This window comes from Myotis lucifugus, unplaced genomic scaffold (assembly GCF_000147115.1).
Source record: "Myotis lucifugus unplaced genomic scaffold, Myoluc2.0 scaffold_285, whole genome shotgun sequence".
NCBI lineage: Eukaryota > Metazoa > Chordata > Mammalia > Chiroptera > Vespertilionidae > Myotis > Myotis lucifugus.
Genome location: NW_005871333.1, coordinates 1,205,698 through 1,224,467, shown reverse-complemented (window position 1 = coordinate 1,224,467; position 18,770 = coordinate 1,205,698). Strand labels below are relative to the sequence as shown.

General features: G+C 37.4%; 1 protein-coding gene across 2 annotated transcripts in view; it reads right to left on the bottom strand.

Moving 5' to 3' along the window:
• The window catches only part of BABAM2 (BRISC and BRCA1 A complex member 2), a 333,554-nt gene that overhangs the window by 214,148 nt on the left and 100,636 nt on the right, over positions 1-18,770 (bottom strand). For both annotated transcript variants that reach the window (XM_006099849.3, XM_023763459.1), the window contains one exon: positions 10,921-10,995. In XM_006099849.3, coding sequence (XP_006099911.1) covers positions 10,921-10,995 — 75 coding nt within the window. The remainder of the gene's footprint in view (positions 1-10,920; positions 10,996-18,770) is intronic.

The following is an 18,770-nucleotide window of genomic DNA, read 5'->3' as shown; positions in this document are numbered from 1 at the left end:
ACAAGCTGCAACTCTTGCGCAGGGATTAACTGAGATTTAACACACCTTTTTAAAGAGGTATAATTGTCAAAAACTAAAGTGCACAAATCTTGAGTGTACCTTTACTTGAGAGTAAAGTGCAATGAACTTTACATATGAAACACTGTTTTGTTCTGATGGTTTTAAATGTCCTTATCAAGAGAGGAGCGCATAACCTCTTTAAGAAAATACCTCAAAGCCAAGTTGTTGACAATTTAAGATTGATAAGTAAGGCACTGCAGAACTTCTGTAGTAGCGAGTTTTTCCTATAACTAGGGATAGGACAGTCAGGATGATGCATCTTAAGTGACCCAATGTTTTAGTTTTCTTTTTTACTGATCAAAATAAACACTTTCCTGGGGACTTTTTAATAGAACCAAGGTATGTTACTACATGTGGGAGATGACAAAGTAGCTTCCCTCCATAGAAAAAGAGACATGCAGCCCTAACCGGTTTGGCTCAGTGAATAGAGCGTTGGCCTGTGCACTGAAAGGTCCCAGGTTCGATTCTGGTCAAGGGCATGTACCTTGGTTGTGGGCACATCCCTAGTGGGAGGCAGCTGATCAATGTTTCTCTCTCATCGATGTTTCTAACTCTCTGTCCCTCTCCCTTCCTCTCTGTAGAAAATCAATAAAATATATATTTTTTTAAAAGAGAGACATTTGAAAAGGAGCTCTCAAAGATTTAAACAACAACAACAACAACAACAACAAACCTTGTCATGTTAGCTAACAAAGGGGAAAGTTTACATAGCACCACAGAGCAGGTGGGGAAAAACACTAGAAAGCTTTGTGGGAATTACAAGATTTTCTGAAAGCAATAAAGAAAAAGTAATTTGACTATAGTGAGGTTTAAAGAAGCTATCTGGAACTGTCCATTAAAGTAGGTTTAACTCTTTTAAATTAATTCCATGTAATAAAGTTAATTCATACATAAGGACCCACGAAATGAGGGCCAGCCCATGTCACAATCTAAACCCGTCAGCCAGCTCTTACAGGAAACACCTGTCAAGGAAACCTACCTAACATACACCAATCACAACCTTCCAACTCAGCTTAAGCCAGCTCAGCTTACTCTAGAAAATAAGACTTGCTGGCCTAGGAAACCCCTAACTATGTCCTGTTACCTCTCCCAACATTTTATAAACTTACTCTTTCCCAATATCCCGCAGGAAGAATGTTCCGTGTGTGAGGACATCAATGCCATACTTGTTTGTTTCCGCTTTGTTACCTGACACATGTAACATTTAGGTCTGGACGTGTTGTAAATAACAATAATAGATAACATTTTTAGAGTGTTCTGTGGTAGTCACTGAATTAACCAGTTAAATGTATTAACTCAATCTTCATGACCACTTTCGCAAGTAGGTAGTTATATTCTCATATATACTAGTGTGTGTGTGTGTGTGTGTGTGTGTGTGTGTGTGTGTGTATTTTAGATGAAGAAACCAAGTCACACAACTAAGTAAGCAGCAGAGCTGGAATACTGATCTTTTTGTGTGTTTGCGTTTATCCACGGCTCTACAGTTACTTGACAGTTAATTTTCCTGTTCACCTAACCCCACTCTAAATTAGCACCACAACTCCTGTGGTGGGCACTCCTAATAGAAATTAGGAGAAACTAAGTGTTCTCTAGAGGGAATACCTATCTGAATCAGTTCCAACCTGAGGAAGGAAACATTGGAAGTAGACTTAACCTAAAACTTAACTAGCTGTAACTGACCCATTATATTCCAAACACATGGAATATTCAAAACTCGTGTGTTCTGGAAATTCATCAGACAAGATTCATCCTGTAAACTACAGGTTTCTCTAGTTGGTTGGCACATAGTAGGTACTCAACACTGACTGAATAAAAGTGAATGTGAACACATGAAGTAACAACCACAGCACATGCATAATCTAATACCAAGAAATTAAGCCAGATAATCTCTAGTGGCCCTTTTTAAAAAAATATTTTTTATTGATTTCAGAGATATATATATACACTGAGTGGCCAGATTATTATGACTGGCCAGATTATTATGACCATGCCATCAGTACTTCGTTGGGCCACCTTTTGCCTTCAATACTGCGGCTATTCTTGGCATTGACTCCACGAGATGTTGAAAGGTGATGCGAGGAATCTGACACCATGCCTGATGAATAGCACTGTCTAGTTCTATGAGATTTGATGGTTGTGGAACCAGCTGCCTGATGGCTCTTTTAACTTCATCCCACAAATACTCCATTGGATTGAGATCTGGTGATTGTGGGGGCCACCTAAGCAAGGTAAAGTCTCCCTCGTGTTCTTGAAACCACTCCTGCACAATACGTGAACCGTGGCATGGCGCATTGTCTTGTTGGAAGAAGCCATCTCCATTGGGATACGACATCAACATGATAGGACGAACTTGATCAGCAACGATACTTAGGTATGTTGTGCTATTCAGATGCTTATAATGATCTGGCCCTCTAGCAACGTCAGCAGGAAATTATAGCTAATTTGCCTACAAACGTCAGGTGGTCATAATAATCTGGCCACTCAGTGTATAGAAATATCAACGATGAGAAAGAATAATTGATCGGCTGCCTCCTGCACACCCCCTACTGGGAATCGAGTCTGCAATCCAGGCATGTGCCCTGACCAGGAATCGAACCATGACCTCCTGGTTCATAGGTCTATGCACAACCACTGAGCCAGGCAGGAGGGGCTGCCCCTTTCTTTTTAAGTAGTAGTTGAAAGGCTGAACTACGTAACTGAGAGAACCAATGATGATAACATGATGACAGAAATTTTCTTACTAATGTATAAATTTACATGGGTATTTGCCTTTATTCTCAGTTTGCTAGGAGTCTCTATTATCATGAAAGGTAAAAATATAATTAATATGCCTCCCTTCATCACTCTCATACACAAACACATACACACACCATTAAATACATCCTTTGAAATAAAAGTGGAGGAAAAAAATCAGTAAACATTTTTAAATTCACACATTCTTTTTTGGGGGGCAGGGGGTGTTAACCCAGTTTTCTGGCTTGTTATTCACTAAAAACTATAAGATATGTCAGTGTCAAGGCCATGTGTTGAGAGTCTATGGGATTCTTTTTCTTTAGCATTCTCTCTCTTTTATTGGCAGGTTTTCTTAGATCTGTCATCTGCAAGAGCTCGTTCTGCACAGTTGATGATTTTCCATAGGTTATGTTTTCAGGCTGAATCACACTCTTTTGTAGCCATAATCTGCTGAAGTTCTCGTCACATTCATATAGTACTTAAAACATTTTTCAAAATGTAATATATGAGATTTTCCCCATCTTCAGAATTAAACCAGTATCAAAATGTCTTGGAAGAATTAATTATGGGGCAGGAGATAATTAAACTTTAGAACTTAGAACCCTAAATCTACCACAGAGTTGTAAACCTAGTTAGTGTTTTATGTATTCTTACTAAAGGTTATCTGCATCAGCCAAGCAGGTTGATTCTGATTTAGAGTTAAGATTGTTAAAACTTGTATTCTGTGCCCTTGCTACACATATACATTGTAAATATTGCATAAGAAGACTGGAATGCAATAGCCATAAAAATAATTGTGGGCTATTACATAATCAGGAGTCTGTTTCTATTCTTTATTAGGCTAGTCTCATCATATCAAGTAAAATATATGTATTGAATAAAAATAGAATGAGTTCGAGAATTATATTTCCTTTTACGTTTTCTTAAGATTTTCAGATTTTAATTATTATAATTGTGGATCACAATATTTCTTTTTTTACAAAAGTAGAGTTCACTTGAATAATATAAGAACTCATCTACATCATCATTAAATCATTTTATATATACTATATACACATACATACATTTTTTTCTTTAAAAGCAAATTCTTCCTGAGTATATATTGTGTTCAGGGCACTGTGCCCAGAATACAGGGAAATACAAAGGTGAATTAGACTAAATTTTCCATAAGGAGCTTAAAACTCATAAATATCAGCCCTTCCCTCTCATTTGTACAGCTACCAGTGTATCACTTCACTTCTAGGCTGTTCAAGGAAACAGTCCTAGATAATGTGCTACTGAGGTAAATAAATTAAGTTGAACTTTTAGCTATGTGCCATCAAGTACAAATTTTTTACTATGATTACGATTGCCTGGGTATCCCACCATAAAACCTCAACCTTATTCATATTAATTCTCAACATATGTGTTTATGGTAATTTGTTAAAATGGATCGACTATCAAATGAACACTAGAGTATAATAATAACTCAAAAGGATGATTCTGAGAAACAGAAAAGAATAGCCTCATGTTGATTTCCAAGTTTTTTCAACATCAGTTACAGCAACTAGAAAAGGCTGAATCATTCTAAAATTATTATGAGAACTTGCTTAACTTTGTTCAGGGTGGAAAACAGATCCTACATAGCCTTAACAGGGCTCATCAGTCTTGCTCTTGAATGACGCAATTGTTTAGAGGCGCTAATACAGTTTCCTGGACAGGCTACAGTATTTCAAAGGAAACAAGGTTGGATTACTGCACCAGTCTACAAGGCAGCATGTGTGCGACCACAGGACTGAAGCAGGTTCTATTCACTGCCAACTGCCTTGCTGAAATCACTTTTTAGAAAGGGGTGGAGGTGAAATGTGTTAACAGGACTGTTATGTGTTTCCACCAGAAAGTTCCTGTCAAAAAAAGTATTTTCATAATTACATCATATCAGAAGCTAGAAAGAACTAGACTGGGCACTGAATGTGCAAGAATAAAGTTCCACCCCTTTATGCAGAGAAAGGCCTGCTCTGCAACTAGCTTCCATGGGCAATCTCTTGAGTGAGGCGAACCTGTGCTCTGCCATACACAGCTACCATAACCCTGGCCAGCCCGCTTAACTGCTCTCAGCTTAAGTTTCCTCGCCTACAAGAAATGCAGATAATAATGCCTTCCTGTATGCGTCAAGATTTTTCTGATTATAAATGACAGAAGCCTAAATCATACTTCAGAAAAATAAAAAAGATAATCTATTGGAAAACTATGGGAGAGGCTCAGAGACTCCAAAAGATAGCTGGTTATAGGAGCTAAAACCAAGACAGCTCCTCCAACGTGAAGAACTGAACCCCAAAGTCTCACCACTGATGGTACTCTTTCTCTCTAAATCTCTCTCTTCTGTACTTCTTTTCCCACGTTTCTCATCTGTACTTATTTTTCCATCCTTACTTCTCCACTCCCACAGGTTAGAGGTGCACTCTTGAATGTGGTAGCTATTAACCAATGTAGTGATCGAGCATTTGGAATATGACTAATCCAAACTGAGAGATGATAAAAAATTAAATATATACCAAATTTCAAAGACTTTGTATAAAATCCTATCTAATAAAAGCGGTAATATGCAAATTGACCATCACTCCAATACACAAGATGGCCGCCCCCATGTGGACACAAGATGGCCGCCACAAAATGGCCGGCAGGGGAGGGCAGTTGGGGATGATCAGGCCTGCAGGGGAGGGCAGTTAGGGGCAATTGGGCCAGCAGGGGAGCAGTTAGGCGTCAATCAGGCTGGCAGGGGAGTGGTTAGGGGCAATCAGGCAGGCAGGCAGGCGAGTGGTTGGGAGCCAGCAGTCCCGGATTGTGAGAGGGATGTCCGACTGCCCATTTAGGCCTGATCCCAGTGGGACATCCCTCGTGGGGTCCCAGATTGGAGAGGGTGCAGGCTGGGCAAAGGATACCCCTCCCCAATGCACAAATTTCATGCACAGGGCCTCTAGTATATATATTAAATATCTCATAATAATTCTAACTTTGATTACATATTAAAATAATAGATTGAATGTGTTAAATAAAACATATTATTAAACTAATTTCACCTGTTTCTTCTTAGTTCTTTAATGTGGCTACTAGAAATTACATGTGTGGCTCACACTTATGGCTTGCATTGTATTTCCACTGGACTGTGCTGATCTACAGGCTTTCCCCACACAGAGAGGAACATGACCACCTGTAGTCCTGGACTCAATTCATGTGAGCTTAAAAACATCATAGCAAAGAAAATGTTTTCCTCTTCCTGCTTCAATTTTCAAATGTTCTTCTAGGAAAAACTCTGGGGCAGCTTGGATGATGTATCCAGCCCTTGGACTAATCGCTTCCAGGCAGAAGAGGAACTGTAATGTACAGCACTCTCAGAATCACAGTTAGGGAAACTAAGACATGGAAGAGAATTTAGTAAATTATATATTACCAACAGATTATTTAAAAATGAGAAAGAAGATGGAATAAAAAGGGAAGAAAACAGAAAAAAAGGAAGTAAAAGAGAAATGGAGAATTCACCCAAGTTGAAGGTATAAGTAAAATATCAGCTAAGAGAGCATGGTATTAAAATCCACCCATGCTCATTAAACCAGATCCCTTTACTGATCTTTCTATGCCGCCCCAGGTGCAGTTGTGAAGAAACATTCTTCTCCATAATCTAAAAGAGATGGGCAAACAATTGCCCACATGCCAAATCCAGCCCAGTGCCTGTTTGTGAAAATAAAGTTTTATTGGAACCCAGCCACAAGGGTTCATTTACATATTGTGTATGGCTGCTTTCATGCTATGACAGCAGAGCTGAGTAGTTGTGACAGAGACCATCTGGTCTGCAAACCTAAAATTTTACAATCTTGCCCTTTAGAGAAGACATTCAGGCGCTCTGATCTGGAGTATATTTCCCTCCAAAGCCCTACTTCTCTCTCTAGAGAAAGGAGAGAGAACAAGAACAATAAAATGAGAGCACCTGGCTGGTGTGGCTCAGCAGAAGAGTGTCGAAAACGAGAGGTCACTGGTTCAATTCCCGGAGTGTGGGCTTGATCCCCAGTAGGGGCTGGGGAGAGCTGCAGGAGGCAACCAATTGGTCAAGGTTGTTTCTCTCTATCTCTCTCACTTTCTCTCTCTCTAAAAATCAATGAAAACATATTTTAAAAAAATAAAATAAACTGAGAGCAGTCATGGGTCCCCTACTTCATGAAAGAATAAAACGAAGTTCCCTGCAGAATACATTTTTAGACAATCTCACAACTTCCTTTGTGATTAAATCTCAAATGCAAATTTTGGCTCAAATTTAGCCATGATAAATCAGACTTACTGCAGGAATAAACAGTACCCTACTTTTACGGCACTCTCTTCCAGGTACACATTCCTACTTGTATAAAAGTATGCCCACTCCTATTTGGTTAGACAGAAACTATTTCCTTTAAGATAAGATGAGGGTTCTCTGTGAATCCTTTATGGTCTCTCAAGAAACAGACAACTGTTTTGCTTTAATACCAGATTTCACAAGAATGAGTTAAAGCAGTCTTTATTTCTAAAAGCTACTTATTAAGTGTAACTTTATTGGATCCAAAAATTCCGTCAACTAAACGGTCTCAAATTTTGAAGCATCATTTAATCTGTGGTTTAGAGAAAAATCTTTGTGAGGTCAGCTTTTGAATTTATATTCATTTATCAGGATCAGGGAGCTTTTAATGTCTGCTATCTTATGCTTGCTGAGAAACAACTATCAATAAATGTCACAGTAAAAGCCTGCTGGATTTTAAATAAAGAGAATATTTGGTGGAAATTACCAGTTTCCTTCATAGTAATTGTATAAAACTAAATGAACTTTCAAACAGTTCCAATAATAAAGGACAATGCAAGAATTCATCCAAAAAGAAATTCTAGGGAGATAAATTAGCCTAATTCTCTTCTTCTGGATACACAGAATGCCAAACCCTCCCCTTTCCTATGGAAGGTGAGAAGAATGAAACATTTCAAAACTGCAAATGTACTAAAACTCAATCTTTAGTGACAAGTCATACACATGTTTAACTCATGCCATGACCTATTCTCCCTAACTATATGAAAGAATGATAGGACCGACCACTGAAATGCTTTTTTCCCCAGCAACATTTCCTTTAAACTTTTCAAAGACAGAGCATCAGTAAGATTATTGCATTCAAGTATATCATGAATTAAAGCTACTTCTTGAAAAGCCAGGATTACTTTGGCTATTATGCTATCACTTTAGTTGTTTCTTAAGAATTTCACTTGATAGGTTCAGGTTTTCAAGTTTCCATCCCATTTCTACAACTCATTTTGTCTATTAGTGGATAAAATGGGTACATCTGGACATATAAACTTATGATGGCTTTCACAGTGCAGTAAAATTTCACTATAGCAAATCAGTAGGGTGTGTAGTCAAACTCCATGCTATCTCAATGTTAGAAGTCTACTTAACCTTTCATTTATTTGGGATGTCAAGGTAAAACTATACTGATGCTGATAAAGAGTATCCTAACCCTAGAAATTTGAAGAGTTTATTTTAGGATTTAGACTATCAGTCATAAGCCTAGTGATTAAAAATTAGAAGCATCCAAATGTAAATAATATGTAAAGCAGTTTCTAATGCAAACTTTGTTTTTAAGAGTACAGCCAAATATTCCAAGGTTATGATTCAACAACTTCAGGAACTTAGATCTTAAAACCCTCAACAGATATTCTGGGTTACTTCTGGAATGCCAGTTGGTTGTTGTTGTTTTTATTGTGTTGGGATTATTGAAACACTAGATAAGATGACAAAAATCACAAAGAGCTTGTAATTTTTAAAAAATATTTTTAAATTGAATTTATTGGAGTGATATTCATTAATAAAATTGTATAGGTTTAAATAGGTTTTTTGTTGTGGGTTTGTTTTTTTTTTGCTACTCTTTTGTGTTATATAAATATTTCTTTTTTGGTCCTTGTTGTTTTACTCTCTTTGCATGAACAACAGATCCAGAAAGACATCAGTGCTTCAATGTACCCATTTCACCTACAGGAGAAAAATCATTTCATAGTACTTTTATTTGGGGAAAGGAAAGAAGCTTTCTAATTTGCCAAATAGATTCCACTTTACTCCTATTTGACTAGCAAAAAAAAAGTAAGGGCATCATAATATAAATTTAGAAGTCTTGGAAAAGAAAATGGGAAAATTTGATTTTGAAAAGAAAATTTAAGACAGATTATGATTCAAGGAACATTTTTTTTCCTTTGACCTTCAAGAACAGGAGCAGAGGCAACATCAAGTTCAAATAAACAAGACAACCAATCAAACTGATAAGGCCCCAAAAATCAAACCAAAGATACTGTAATTGTAAATTATGGAGTAAAGTGATTATATAAATAAGGTACTTTCATATATTACTGCATCTGGTTTTAAATAGTCTGAAATAGAGTTTTAACTGGAATATATGGAGGTCAATGAGTCTGTGATCTAAGAGTTTCCAAGGAAACTGCTTGCTACTCTAATGGAGCACAGTAAATGCTGAAACCGAATTAGTTATGCTTAATAATGACAGCTCTAATATATATATTTTCTACAACAGGAGTGAGGAGAAACTAATGTAAATTGCTCACTTCCATTCTCACTTGGACTTCACAACTCCTGGATACAGAGTAGAAAGCTAGTCTAATAGAAACTAAAAATGAAAGTGTAATGAAGCACAAAAATCCAATGTTTTACTTAATGAAACATGAAAATTAAAAAAGTGTTCCTTAATCTTTTCTATTGCCTATAATTTATATTCCACAAGACCACACTTCCAATCATTATTAAGATTAATATCTAGTATTATTTACTCACTACAATATGCAGGAAAACTTGTACAGGATTCTGTTTTCTCTTCAAACTGTTATAAACACTGCTAACTCTTTGAACAACATCAAATTAGGAAGGTAGATATTTTTCTTACATTAGACTAAAGCTATATAGCCCCAGGTTGAAATATGGAACTGAGGGCAGTCACAACCAAAACCCGCATCTAGCGATGAACCTAGGCCTTTGTCTTAGGCTTCCAGTTCAGAACTTTCTCCCTGGTCCATTTAGCTTCTTTCACCCTAACCACAGCCTAGCCACTTGCATTCTATCTTTCTCTGCAAAGCATCTGCAGATCCCTCCCCAAACCACAGCTTGCCTGCATTCATTTTAAAGAATGGCATGGCCTAGCCAGTGTGGCTCAATGGTTGAGCATCGACCTATGAACCAGGAGGTCACAGTTTGATTCCCGGTCAGGGCACATGACCAGGTTGCGGGCTTAATCCCCAGTAGGGGGTGTGCGGGAGGCAGCAGTGATTCGCTCTCATCATTGATGTCTCTATCTCCCTCTCCCTTCCTCTCTGAAACTAATAAAAATATATTAAATATTTAAAAAAATAAAAATAAAAAATGCCATGTACACTGGCCTAATTCGATTCTCGTTCTCTTCAGGTCGGGCCAACTATGAGGTGCCTGAGATCAACTGCTAACATAAGTATGGAAAATAAAATGCCCTTTAGCAAGGCATAGTTAGTATGCAATCTGACTTAAAGATAGAATGCATATTAGACAATTTTTAACAGATCTTTCATGCCAAGAAGGTTATTGACTATAAACGGGTGTTTTTTCCAAAGTTTAATTTACTTATACTAATTTTATCTTATAATTAAACATCATTTCAAAATTACTTTTAGGGCTACCCTTTTAGCTTTTAGGTAACAAAGGAACTTAATGGATCTAATGCAATTAATCTATATATATAAAAGCCCAGTTACCTGAACAGTGGAACAATCAGAACAACCAGAATGACCGGTGGCTATGACGCGCACTGCAGCAGCCAACTGACCTGATCTGGCCCCTGATTGGTCCCCAACACCCCAATCGAGGGCATGGCCAGCTGGCCAACTGCCCGTAGCCCTTCCCCCCTGCCAGCCCAGCCCAATGGGCCCCCATTGTGGCGGGCCGGCCAGACCTCACCCATGCACAAATTCGTGCACCAGGCCTCTAGTATTTTAATAGAATTAATCATCCAAACGAATGCTGGTAAACCAATCACATACATATTCAGAGTAATATAATTACTTAAAAAATTCATTTATGGTCTCATATTGACAACTATATATTTTTACCTTGAGAAGGTATGTGGGAATATTACTGAAATCCACCGGCAACTTCAAAAGGAAACGAGCTGAAAATTCACCAGTCTGTAGAAAGAAAAAGTATAAAAATAAGATTAAAAATCAAAAAATAGGTTGTGACATGACAATTACAGCCAAAATCACAAGTTCAACCTGTTCAAAATACAGGCATCTTCAGTTTGGGTAAAACAACATGAAACAAACAGACAAAAAAAAAAAAGGATGAAAAAGTAGGGGAAGATCAAAAAAAGTATTAAATTATTAGTTACTAAAAAGTACAATTAAAACTTTTAAAATGTTTTATAAATGCAATAAAATTATAATGCAGTAGTATTACCTTTGTTTATTTTTAAGTAAAAAAAGAATACCTTAATGTATGGTTTCTTAAAAACACGAACAATAGAGACAGACCTGCCCCTTTGATTCCTTTGCTTTTACTGAAGCATTCAGACCACTTCACTAATACAGGGGTGGGCAAAAGATTAATAATAATGAATAATATAATAATTAATAAATACATAATAATATAAGAATAAGCTCTGTGTTTCACGCTCTCACAATCATAAACCTACTTTTGCCCCTCCCTGAATTTATGACCCACAGGCTCAGGACATATATCATCAGCCTTCATAATTTGTCTAGAAGTGCACACAAGGTCAAACTTCTACCCATATAAAGCAATTCATCAGTGGATACGCCAAATAAGATTTAATTCCCTGAAAATCTGTTAACATTATCATCAACTAATATTTTTCAGTGATTCTATCTGTAAACCAGTCTTCATAGGAAAGATATACAGAGGTTTGGCAATTTAGAACATTTAACTAAGCTATCAATAATACTTTCTATTTTTTAAAAGAGAAAATTCATATTAGAGAAAAAAATTCAATTTTTATGATGGGAAAGGCTAAGGAATCACATTTTTTATATGTTTTTATTGATTTCAGAGAGAGGAAGGGAAAGGGAGGGAGAGAAAAAACCATCAGTGATGAGAAAGAATCATGAATCGCCTGTTTCCTGCATGTCTCCTACTGGAAATCGAGCCCACAACCCAGGCACGTGCCCTGACCAGGAATGAAACCGTGAGGTCCTGCTTCATGAGTCGCCGCTCAACCACTGAACCACACCAGCCGGGCTAAGGAATCATATTTTTTAAAATCTTTGTCATAGTCTAGAGGAGGGGTTTTCCAATTGGGTTGTACAGACACCTAGGGGGTTCCAAGGGAAATCTTGCAAAAGCAACAAAGATGGGTGCTGAGCTGGTGGGATTCTGGGTCTTCCAGCCTCTCTTGATGCAAGCCTGCAGCTCAGCTTGGGATTTTGACATGTTGGGTTTCACTGTTACATGTTGTCTGGACAAAGAACTTCAGAGATAATCTAGAACCACTCTAAAGAGTTTATTTCTAGCTTTTCATATTGTGACTACTATAGAGCTCCCAATATCTCCACTCCCTTCCTCCCTTATGAAAACAAACACCTCAAACTCCCCAAAACATATCTTTAAACACAGTACACACTTACAGGTTTTTAATGGATGAGTGGATGAGCACACACAGTACACATGCACACTTTTTTAAAAAAATATATATTTTATTGATTTTTCACAGAGAGGAAGGGAGAGGGATAGAGAGCCAGAAACATCAATCATCGATCAGCTGCCTCCTGCACACTCCCCACGGGAGATGTGCCCGCAAGCAAGGTACATGCCCTTGACTGGAATCGAACCTGGGACCCCTGAGTCCACAGGCCGACGCTCTATCCGCTGAGCCAAACCGGTTAGGGCACACATGCACACTTCTTACATTTGATCCACAACATGCAGCATTCTTTTCTACAAACACCCTAGCAACTGGCTCCAAAGTCTTGGCCCTAATTTTAAAACTCTAACCTAAAGCCTTAAAAATTCAAACAGAAATATAAACCTTGAGCTCAAAAAGATCACAATGATGACCACCATCTGCATAGTTGTTCGCTGTTTGTTTTACTGCTTACAACATCTTTTAATTTACATCAACTCTGGCTAAGGACAGAGCACTTCTTCCTTACCACAAGCCTAACCCTGAGACAGAAAAGGCAGAATGAGAGAAATGAATGAACAGAATCAAAGCTGAGGCAGCCAGATAGAGTCACAGCAGGCACTGTGCCACCAGGAATCCAAAGGTGAGAATGAGGACTACACCTGAGAGCTGAGAGCTGCACTCAGTATAAAACATCAATACATTCACTCTACTCAAAACCCAACATCTGAGAGGATAGTTAAGAACCACTTGAGGATGTATAAACAACTCATCATAGTGAGTGGAAGGAGGTCTCTGAAAGATCCTAATAAAACTCTTACCTTCTGTTATGGTCCAAGATTACTAAAAGGTGTGGTTTTGGTGCTATGTTAAGCTTTTAGAACTAACATAAGCTCCTAGAACTCTAGAACTAACATATCCTGTTAAATGTGATTCTTTGGACCTAAGAGAGTCTGTTTTTAAGTATGAGAGGTCATACTTTAAAAGGAGTAAGTATAGGGGCAACATAAAAAAAGTACAGAGGTACAGAGTTAAATAGGAGCTTATAAGAGGGGCACCTAGCCCAATGGGAGTTTGGTGAGGGATACTGGAACACAAACAGAAAAGTCTTCCTTATCTAATGAAAATAAACAAACTAACAGAATAGAAACAGACTCAGAGATACAGAGAACAAACTCACAGCTGTCAGAGGGGAGGGGAGTTGGGTCAGTGTTACTGGAGTGAACAAGCACTGATACTGATCTGAGGTCACCCAGAAACTCCCTTCTCCGTAGGTGAGCTATTTTCAAACCCCTGTGGGATGTGCAACAATCATTCATAAAATCAGTGAACACCAAAATGGCTACTACATGTATGTGGAACATTTGTTAAGTCATTCCTGTGGAGGTTGACACCGGTTTTTAAAAAGTACCAAGGAATTAGAAGAGGTTGGTTGGACAGACAATAGTAAGTCAGACTCCATTCATTTTTTATTCATTTTCAAATTTTAGGGTCAAACAACCTACCAATTTATAAGTAGCCATTTCTAACCACTAGTCTAAAATGTCAATCTGTAAGTTAAAATGGCAATCTCAAAACTTTGAATTTCTTAGACTCAATGGGTCTTATATTTTTAAATAACAAAAGGAGTGAAATGTGGGATTTAAAAAATTAAAAGAACTCTTGTACATATAAGGTAATCAGGAAAATAATTGCATATTTAGCACTTGGACTCATTTGAACTGCTAGTTATTTTAGTACATGCACAGAACTTTAGCTCTTTTGCCCTTTTTTAGTTTGTACAATATATTTTTATTCTACCAGCTATTTCAGACCAACATTCTTTTAAAAATGCTCAGATGAGCCTGGCCGGCGTGGCTCAGTGGTAGAGTGTCGTCCTATGAACCAGGAGGTGATGGTTTGATTCCGGTCAGGGTACATGCCTGGGTTGCAGGCTCAATCCCCAATGCGGGATGTGCCGGAGGCAGCCAATCAATGATTCTCTCTCATCATTGATATTTCCATCTCTCCCTCCTTCTCCCTTCCTCTCAAAAATCAATAAAAATATATTTTTTTGAAAAATGCTCAGATGATCCCTACATTATCCCTTCTCAAAATGTTGATCCTAGAACTAGTATAAATGTATGTTTATTGGCAACAGACTAATTTATACAACTAAATTCATAATAAATGAATCTTAATGCTGTGAAGAGAATTTGATCTAATAGAAACCATAAAGAGTACTTTATTATCTCCAACTTTCAAGCCTACTATACATTCTTTATTTTGCCGTTGAGAGACTAAATAAAACAGCACTTGTTTCTAATAGCATTGGAAACATCAGAAACTAGGCAAGAATTCCGTTTTCAGTTTTACCCTGATTTTCCTTGTGAGCTGTAAGCTAATCTTCCTCTGCAAAATTGAGTAAATAGTGATTTAAAGCATATCTTACTATAAAAGTTGAGCTATAAACATGATATGAGGAGCAAAACGTAAGTCAGAAATCCTTTCTGAGTTCTATCTCCAACAATGACTTTTCCCGTGTTTTTATATTTGAAGTTCCAAGTTATTCAAGCAATTTATGGTCACTCTGTGGTAATGTCAAAGACTGCTTCCATAGCAATCTTTCCTGTAAGCTGAAAATGAGACATTTAGATGCAGCCAAGTGAACAGAATAATTTGATTTTTTTTTCAATCCTTGGTCAAATCCTCTCTTGGATAGATGTAGAAAATTATCTGACCTATGACTGTTAAAATGTCAGCCATTCTGCCAACTGCCTTAATGGCAATTTCCCCAGCATTAGCAATAAATACGTGCATCCTTCCTTCTTTCAAGTTATAGTACATTGGCAAGTAACAAACTAACAACACTGAGTTTGGGCAATGTATTAGGTCTAAGCTTTTCTTCTGGTAATAGCAGCTGTGTCATAGTTCTCTCCCCGTTTTGGAAGTGACAGGTAGGCATCTTATGCAGACTGGATTCCAAACCCAGGTTGCTCTGTAAAGGGAAATTTTACTTTCTTAGAGACTGTTCCCTGTCAACAGGCTTTCATCTGAAATTAACTGCTCTTACCACTTAGATAGCTAAAAGCTAAGAAATACTCAAGAGTGGCTATAATTTTAGCTGGGTGACAGCCTGGTAAGGGTGATTCTTCCAATGGACTCTGACAACCAATAGGCTAAGTCTGCAGGTTGTTCCCTGGCAAATGCATAATTATCTACTGCATGTAAAAAGGAAAGCCAAAGTTAGGCTAATTAGAACATCTCATACTTTACAACATGGTGTTCTAAGATTGTTCTAAGTTCTAATACTGTTTAATTATTCCCCAAACCCTGTTCAGTAGATCTAATTCATTTATACCTATGTTAGAAATGAGAAAATTGAGGCTTAGAATAGTCAAAAAACTTCCCTATAATAATTGAGAGAATAATAGAGTCAGAGCTCAACCTAAGGCTCAAGATGTATTCATCCATTCATTGCTATAGGTTAAGAGCCTAAAATGTGTCAGGACCTATAAAGGCACTGCAAATATTATGAGTAAAATAGAAATGATACAGTCAACATGATGAAAGGGAAAATGCCTATAATCAAGAATACTCTATCTGGCAAGGTTATCATTCAGAACTGAAGGAGATCAAGAATTTCCCAGACAAATATAAGAATAACCAATGGACGCAAGATACTGGGGGGGTAGGGGAGGCCAGGGGGAGGTCAATGGGGAAAAAAGGAAACATATGTACTACTCTTTGTAATACTTTAAGCAATAAAATAAAATAAAATAAAATAATCTGCAAAAAAAAAGAATTGCCCAGACAAGCAAAAGCTAAAGTTCGTCACCACTATATCAGCATTACAAGAAATGTTATGCCCAGCTGGTGTGGCTCAGTGGTTGAGCGTCGACCTATGTCCTCTCTCATCAATGTTTCTATCTCTCTATCCCTCTCCCTTCCTTTCTTAAGTCAATAAAAATATATTTATTTTAAAAAGAAATGTTAAAGGAAATTCTTTAAGTGGAAAAAAAAAAGGCCAAACTAGAAATAAGAAAATATATGAAAGAAAAACTCTCACTAGTAAAGGCAAACATATGGAAAAAGTACTAGACCAAACATTCATAAAACTAGTATGAAAACAATAAAAATAGCAATAAGTACATGCCTATCAATAAACACTTTTTTAATATTTTTATTGATTTCAGAGAGGAAGGGAGTGGGAGAGATAGAAACATCAATGATGAGAGAGAATCATTGATTGTCTGCCTCCTGCATGCCCCTCCACTGGGGACTGAGCTTGCAACCTGGACATGTACCCTTACCGGGAATTGAACCGTGATGTCCTGGTTCATAAATCGACATCAACCACTAAGCCACGCCAGCTGGGCTCAACAAATACTTTAGATGTAAACGGACTAAGTGCTCCATTCAAAAGACATAGATAGGATGGCTGAATAGATTAAAAACAACAAAAAAGACCATTACATATTCTACCCACATGAGACCCATTTCAGAACAAAAGACACACACTGACTGAAAGTAAATGGATAGAAAAAGATATTTCATGAAAATGAAAATTTTTTTAAAAGCTGGGATAGCAATACTTATAGGCAAAACAAACTTTAAAACAAAGGTTATAACAAAAGACAAAGGAACTAGAAATTCCACTACTAGGTGCTTAGCCAAAGAAAGTGAAACATGAATTCAAAAAGATATATGCACCCCTATATTCAATGCAGCATTATTTACAGTAACCAAGATATGGAAGCCAACTAGGTATCCACTGATAGATGAATAGATAGAGGAGTAGTTATGTATGTATGTATACACACACACACACACACACACACACACACACACAGAGGAATATTATTCAGCCATGAAAATGAATAAAATCTTGCCATTTGTGACAATATGGATTGATCCAGAATGTGGACTTACTTATGCTAAGTAAAATAAGTCAGAGAAAGACAAATACTCTATCATTTCACTTATATGTGGAATCTAAAAAACTAAACAAATGAAAAGAGAACAAATAGACTCATAGCAGAGAACTGATAGCTGCCAGAGGGTTGGAGAGGGGAGGACTGGGCAAAAAGATGAAAGCAATTAAGAGGTACAAACTTACAGTTTTGATATAAATAGTTAAGAGGATAAATTTAATTTTATATATCTTTTACCACAATAAAATAAACAAAATATATTTTTAAAAAAACAAAAAAACCTTGAACTGAATAAACAAGATGATTTGTAACAAGAATAAATTTTAATCCTACTAGTTCAAAGGCATTAATTATGTATAAGACCTTGGAAACTATGTCCTTTTAAGAAAAAGCTGAAGAATAAGACAGAGGAGGCATATTTAACGTAAGTAAAGGAAGCCTAAGTGAAACCTAAAAGAATTAGCACAGAGAAGGGAAGTTAAACTTATTCTGTGCTTAACTAGACTAGAGATCTGTGCTTAACTAGACTAGAGAGTTTATTAATGTACTTATTCAACTAATGTTGACAGAGAGTAAACAATGTGGCAGACACTGTTCTGGGTGTTTTTGATATAGGACGAAGAGAACAAAGATCCCTGCCTCCATGGAATTTATATCCCAGTGTAAGGGATAGACAAGCAATAGACATAAGTAAGTGTGTAGGCTGCTTCTAGGTGGCTTCCAATAGTCCCTGGTAGTCGCACTCTTATGTCATTCCTCCCTGTGTGTAGACTGGACTTAACAAACAGAATACAGTAAAGATGATGAGATGTCTCTTCTGAGATTAGGTTAGAAAGAATGTGACTCTGTCTTGCCCACACTCTCGCTCTCCTGATTGACTGCTCTGATGAAGCCAGCCACCATGATATGAGCTGCCATGGCGAGAGGTCCTGTGAAGAGGCAAGGAGCTGAGGGCAGCCTCCAGCCAACAGCCAGCAGTGAACTGAAAGGTACTCACAGCCTTATGAATGAGCTGAGAATGGATTCATCTCCAGGTGAGTCTTGAGATGACTGCAGCCCTGGCCAATACCTTGAGTGCAGCTTGTGAGAGACTCTAAGCAGAGAGACTACATAGACTATTGACAAATAAAAACTATAATAATCTATGTTGTTTTATCTCAGAGGGAAGGGGAGGGGCGGGCAGAGATTAACCAAAGAATTTATATGCATATATGCATAACCCATGAACACAGACAATAGTGCAGTGAAGGCGTGGGAGAAAGGGGGGTTCACTGGTGGGAAAAAGGGGACATCTGTAATACTTTGAACAATAAAAATAAATTTAAAAATAAGAAATAATAAAATACTAACATGCAAAAAATAAAAATAAATGTTTTAAACCACTAATTTCTAGAATAATTATCTAATGCAG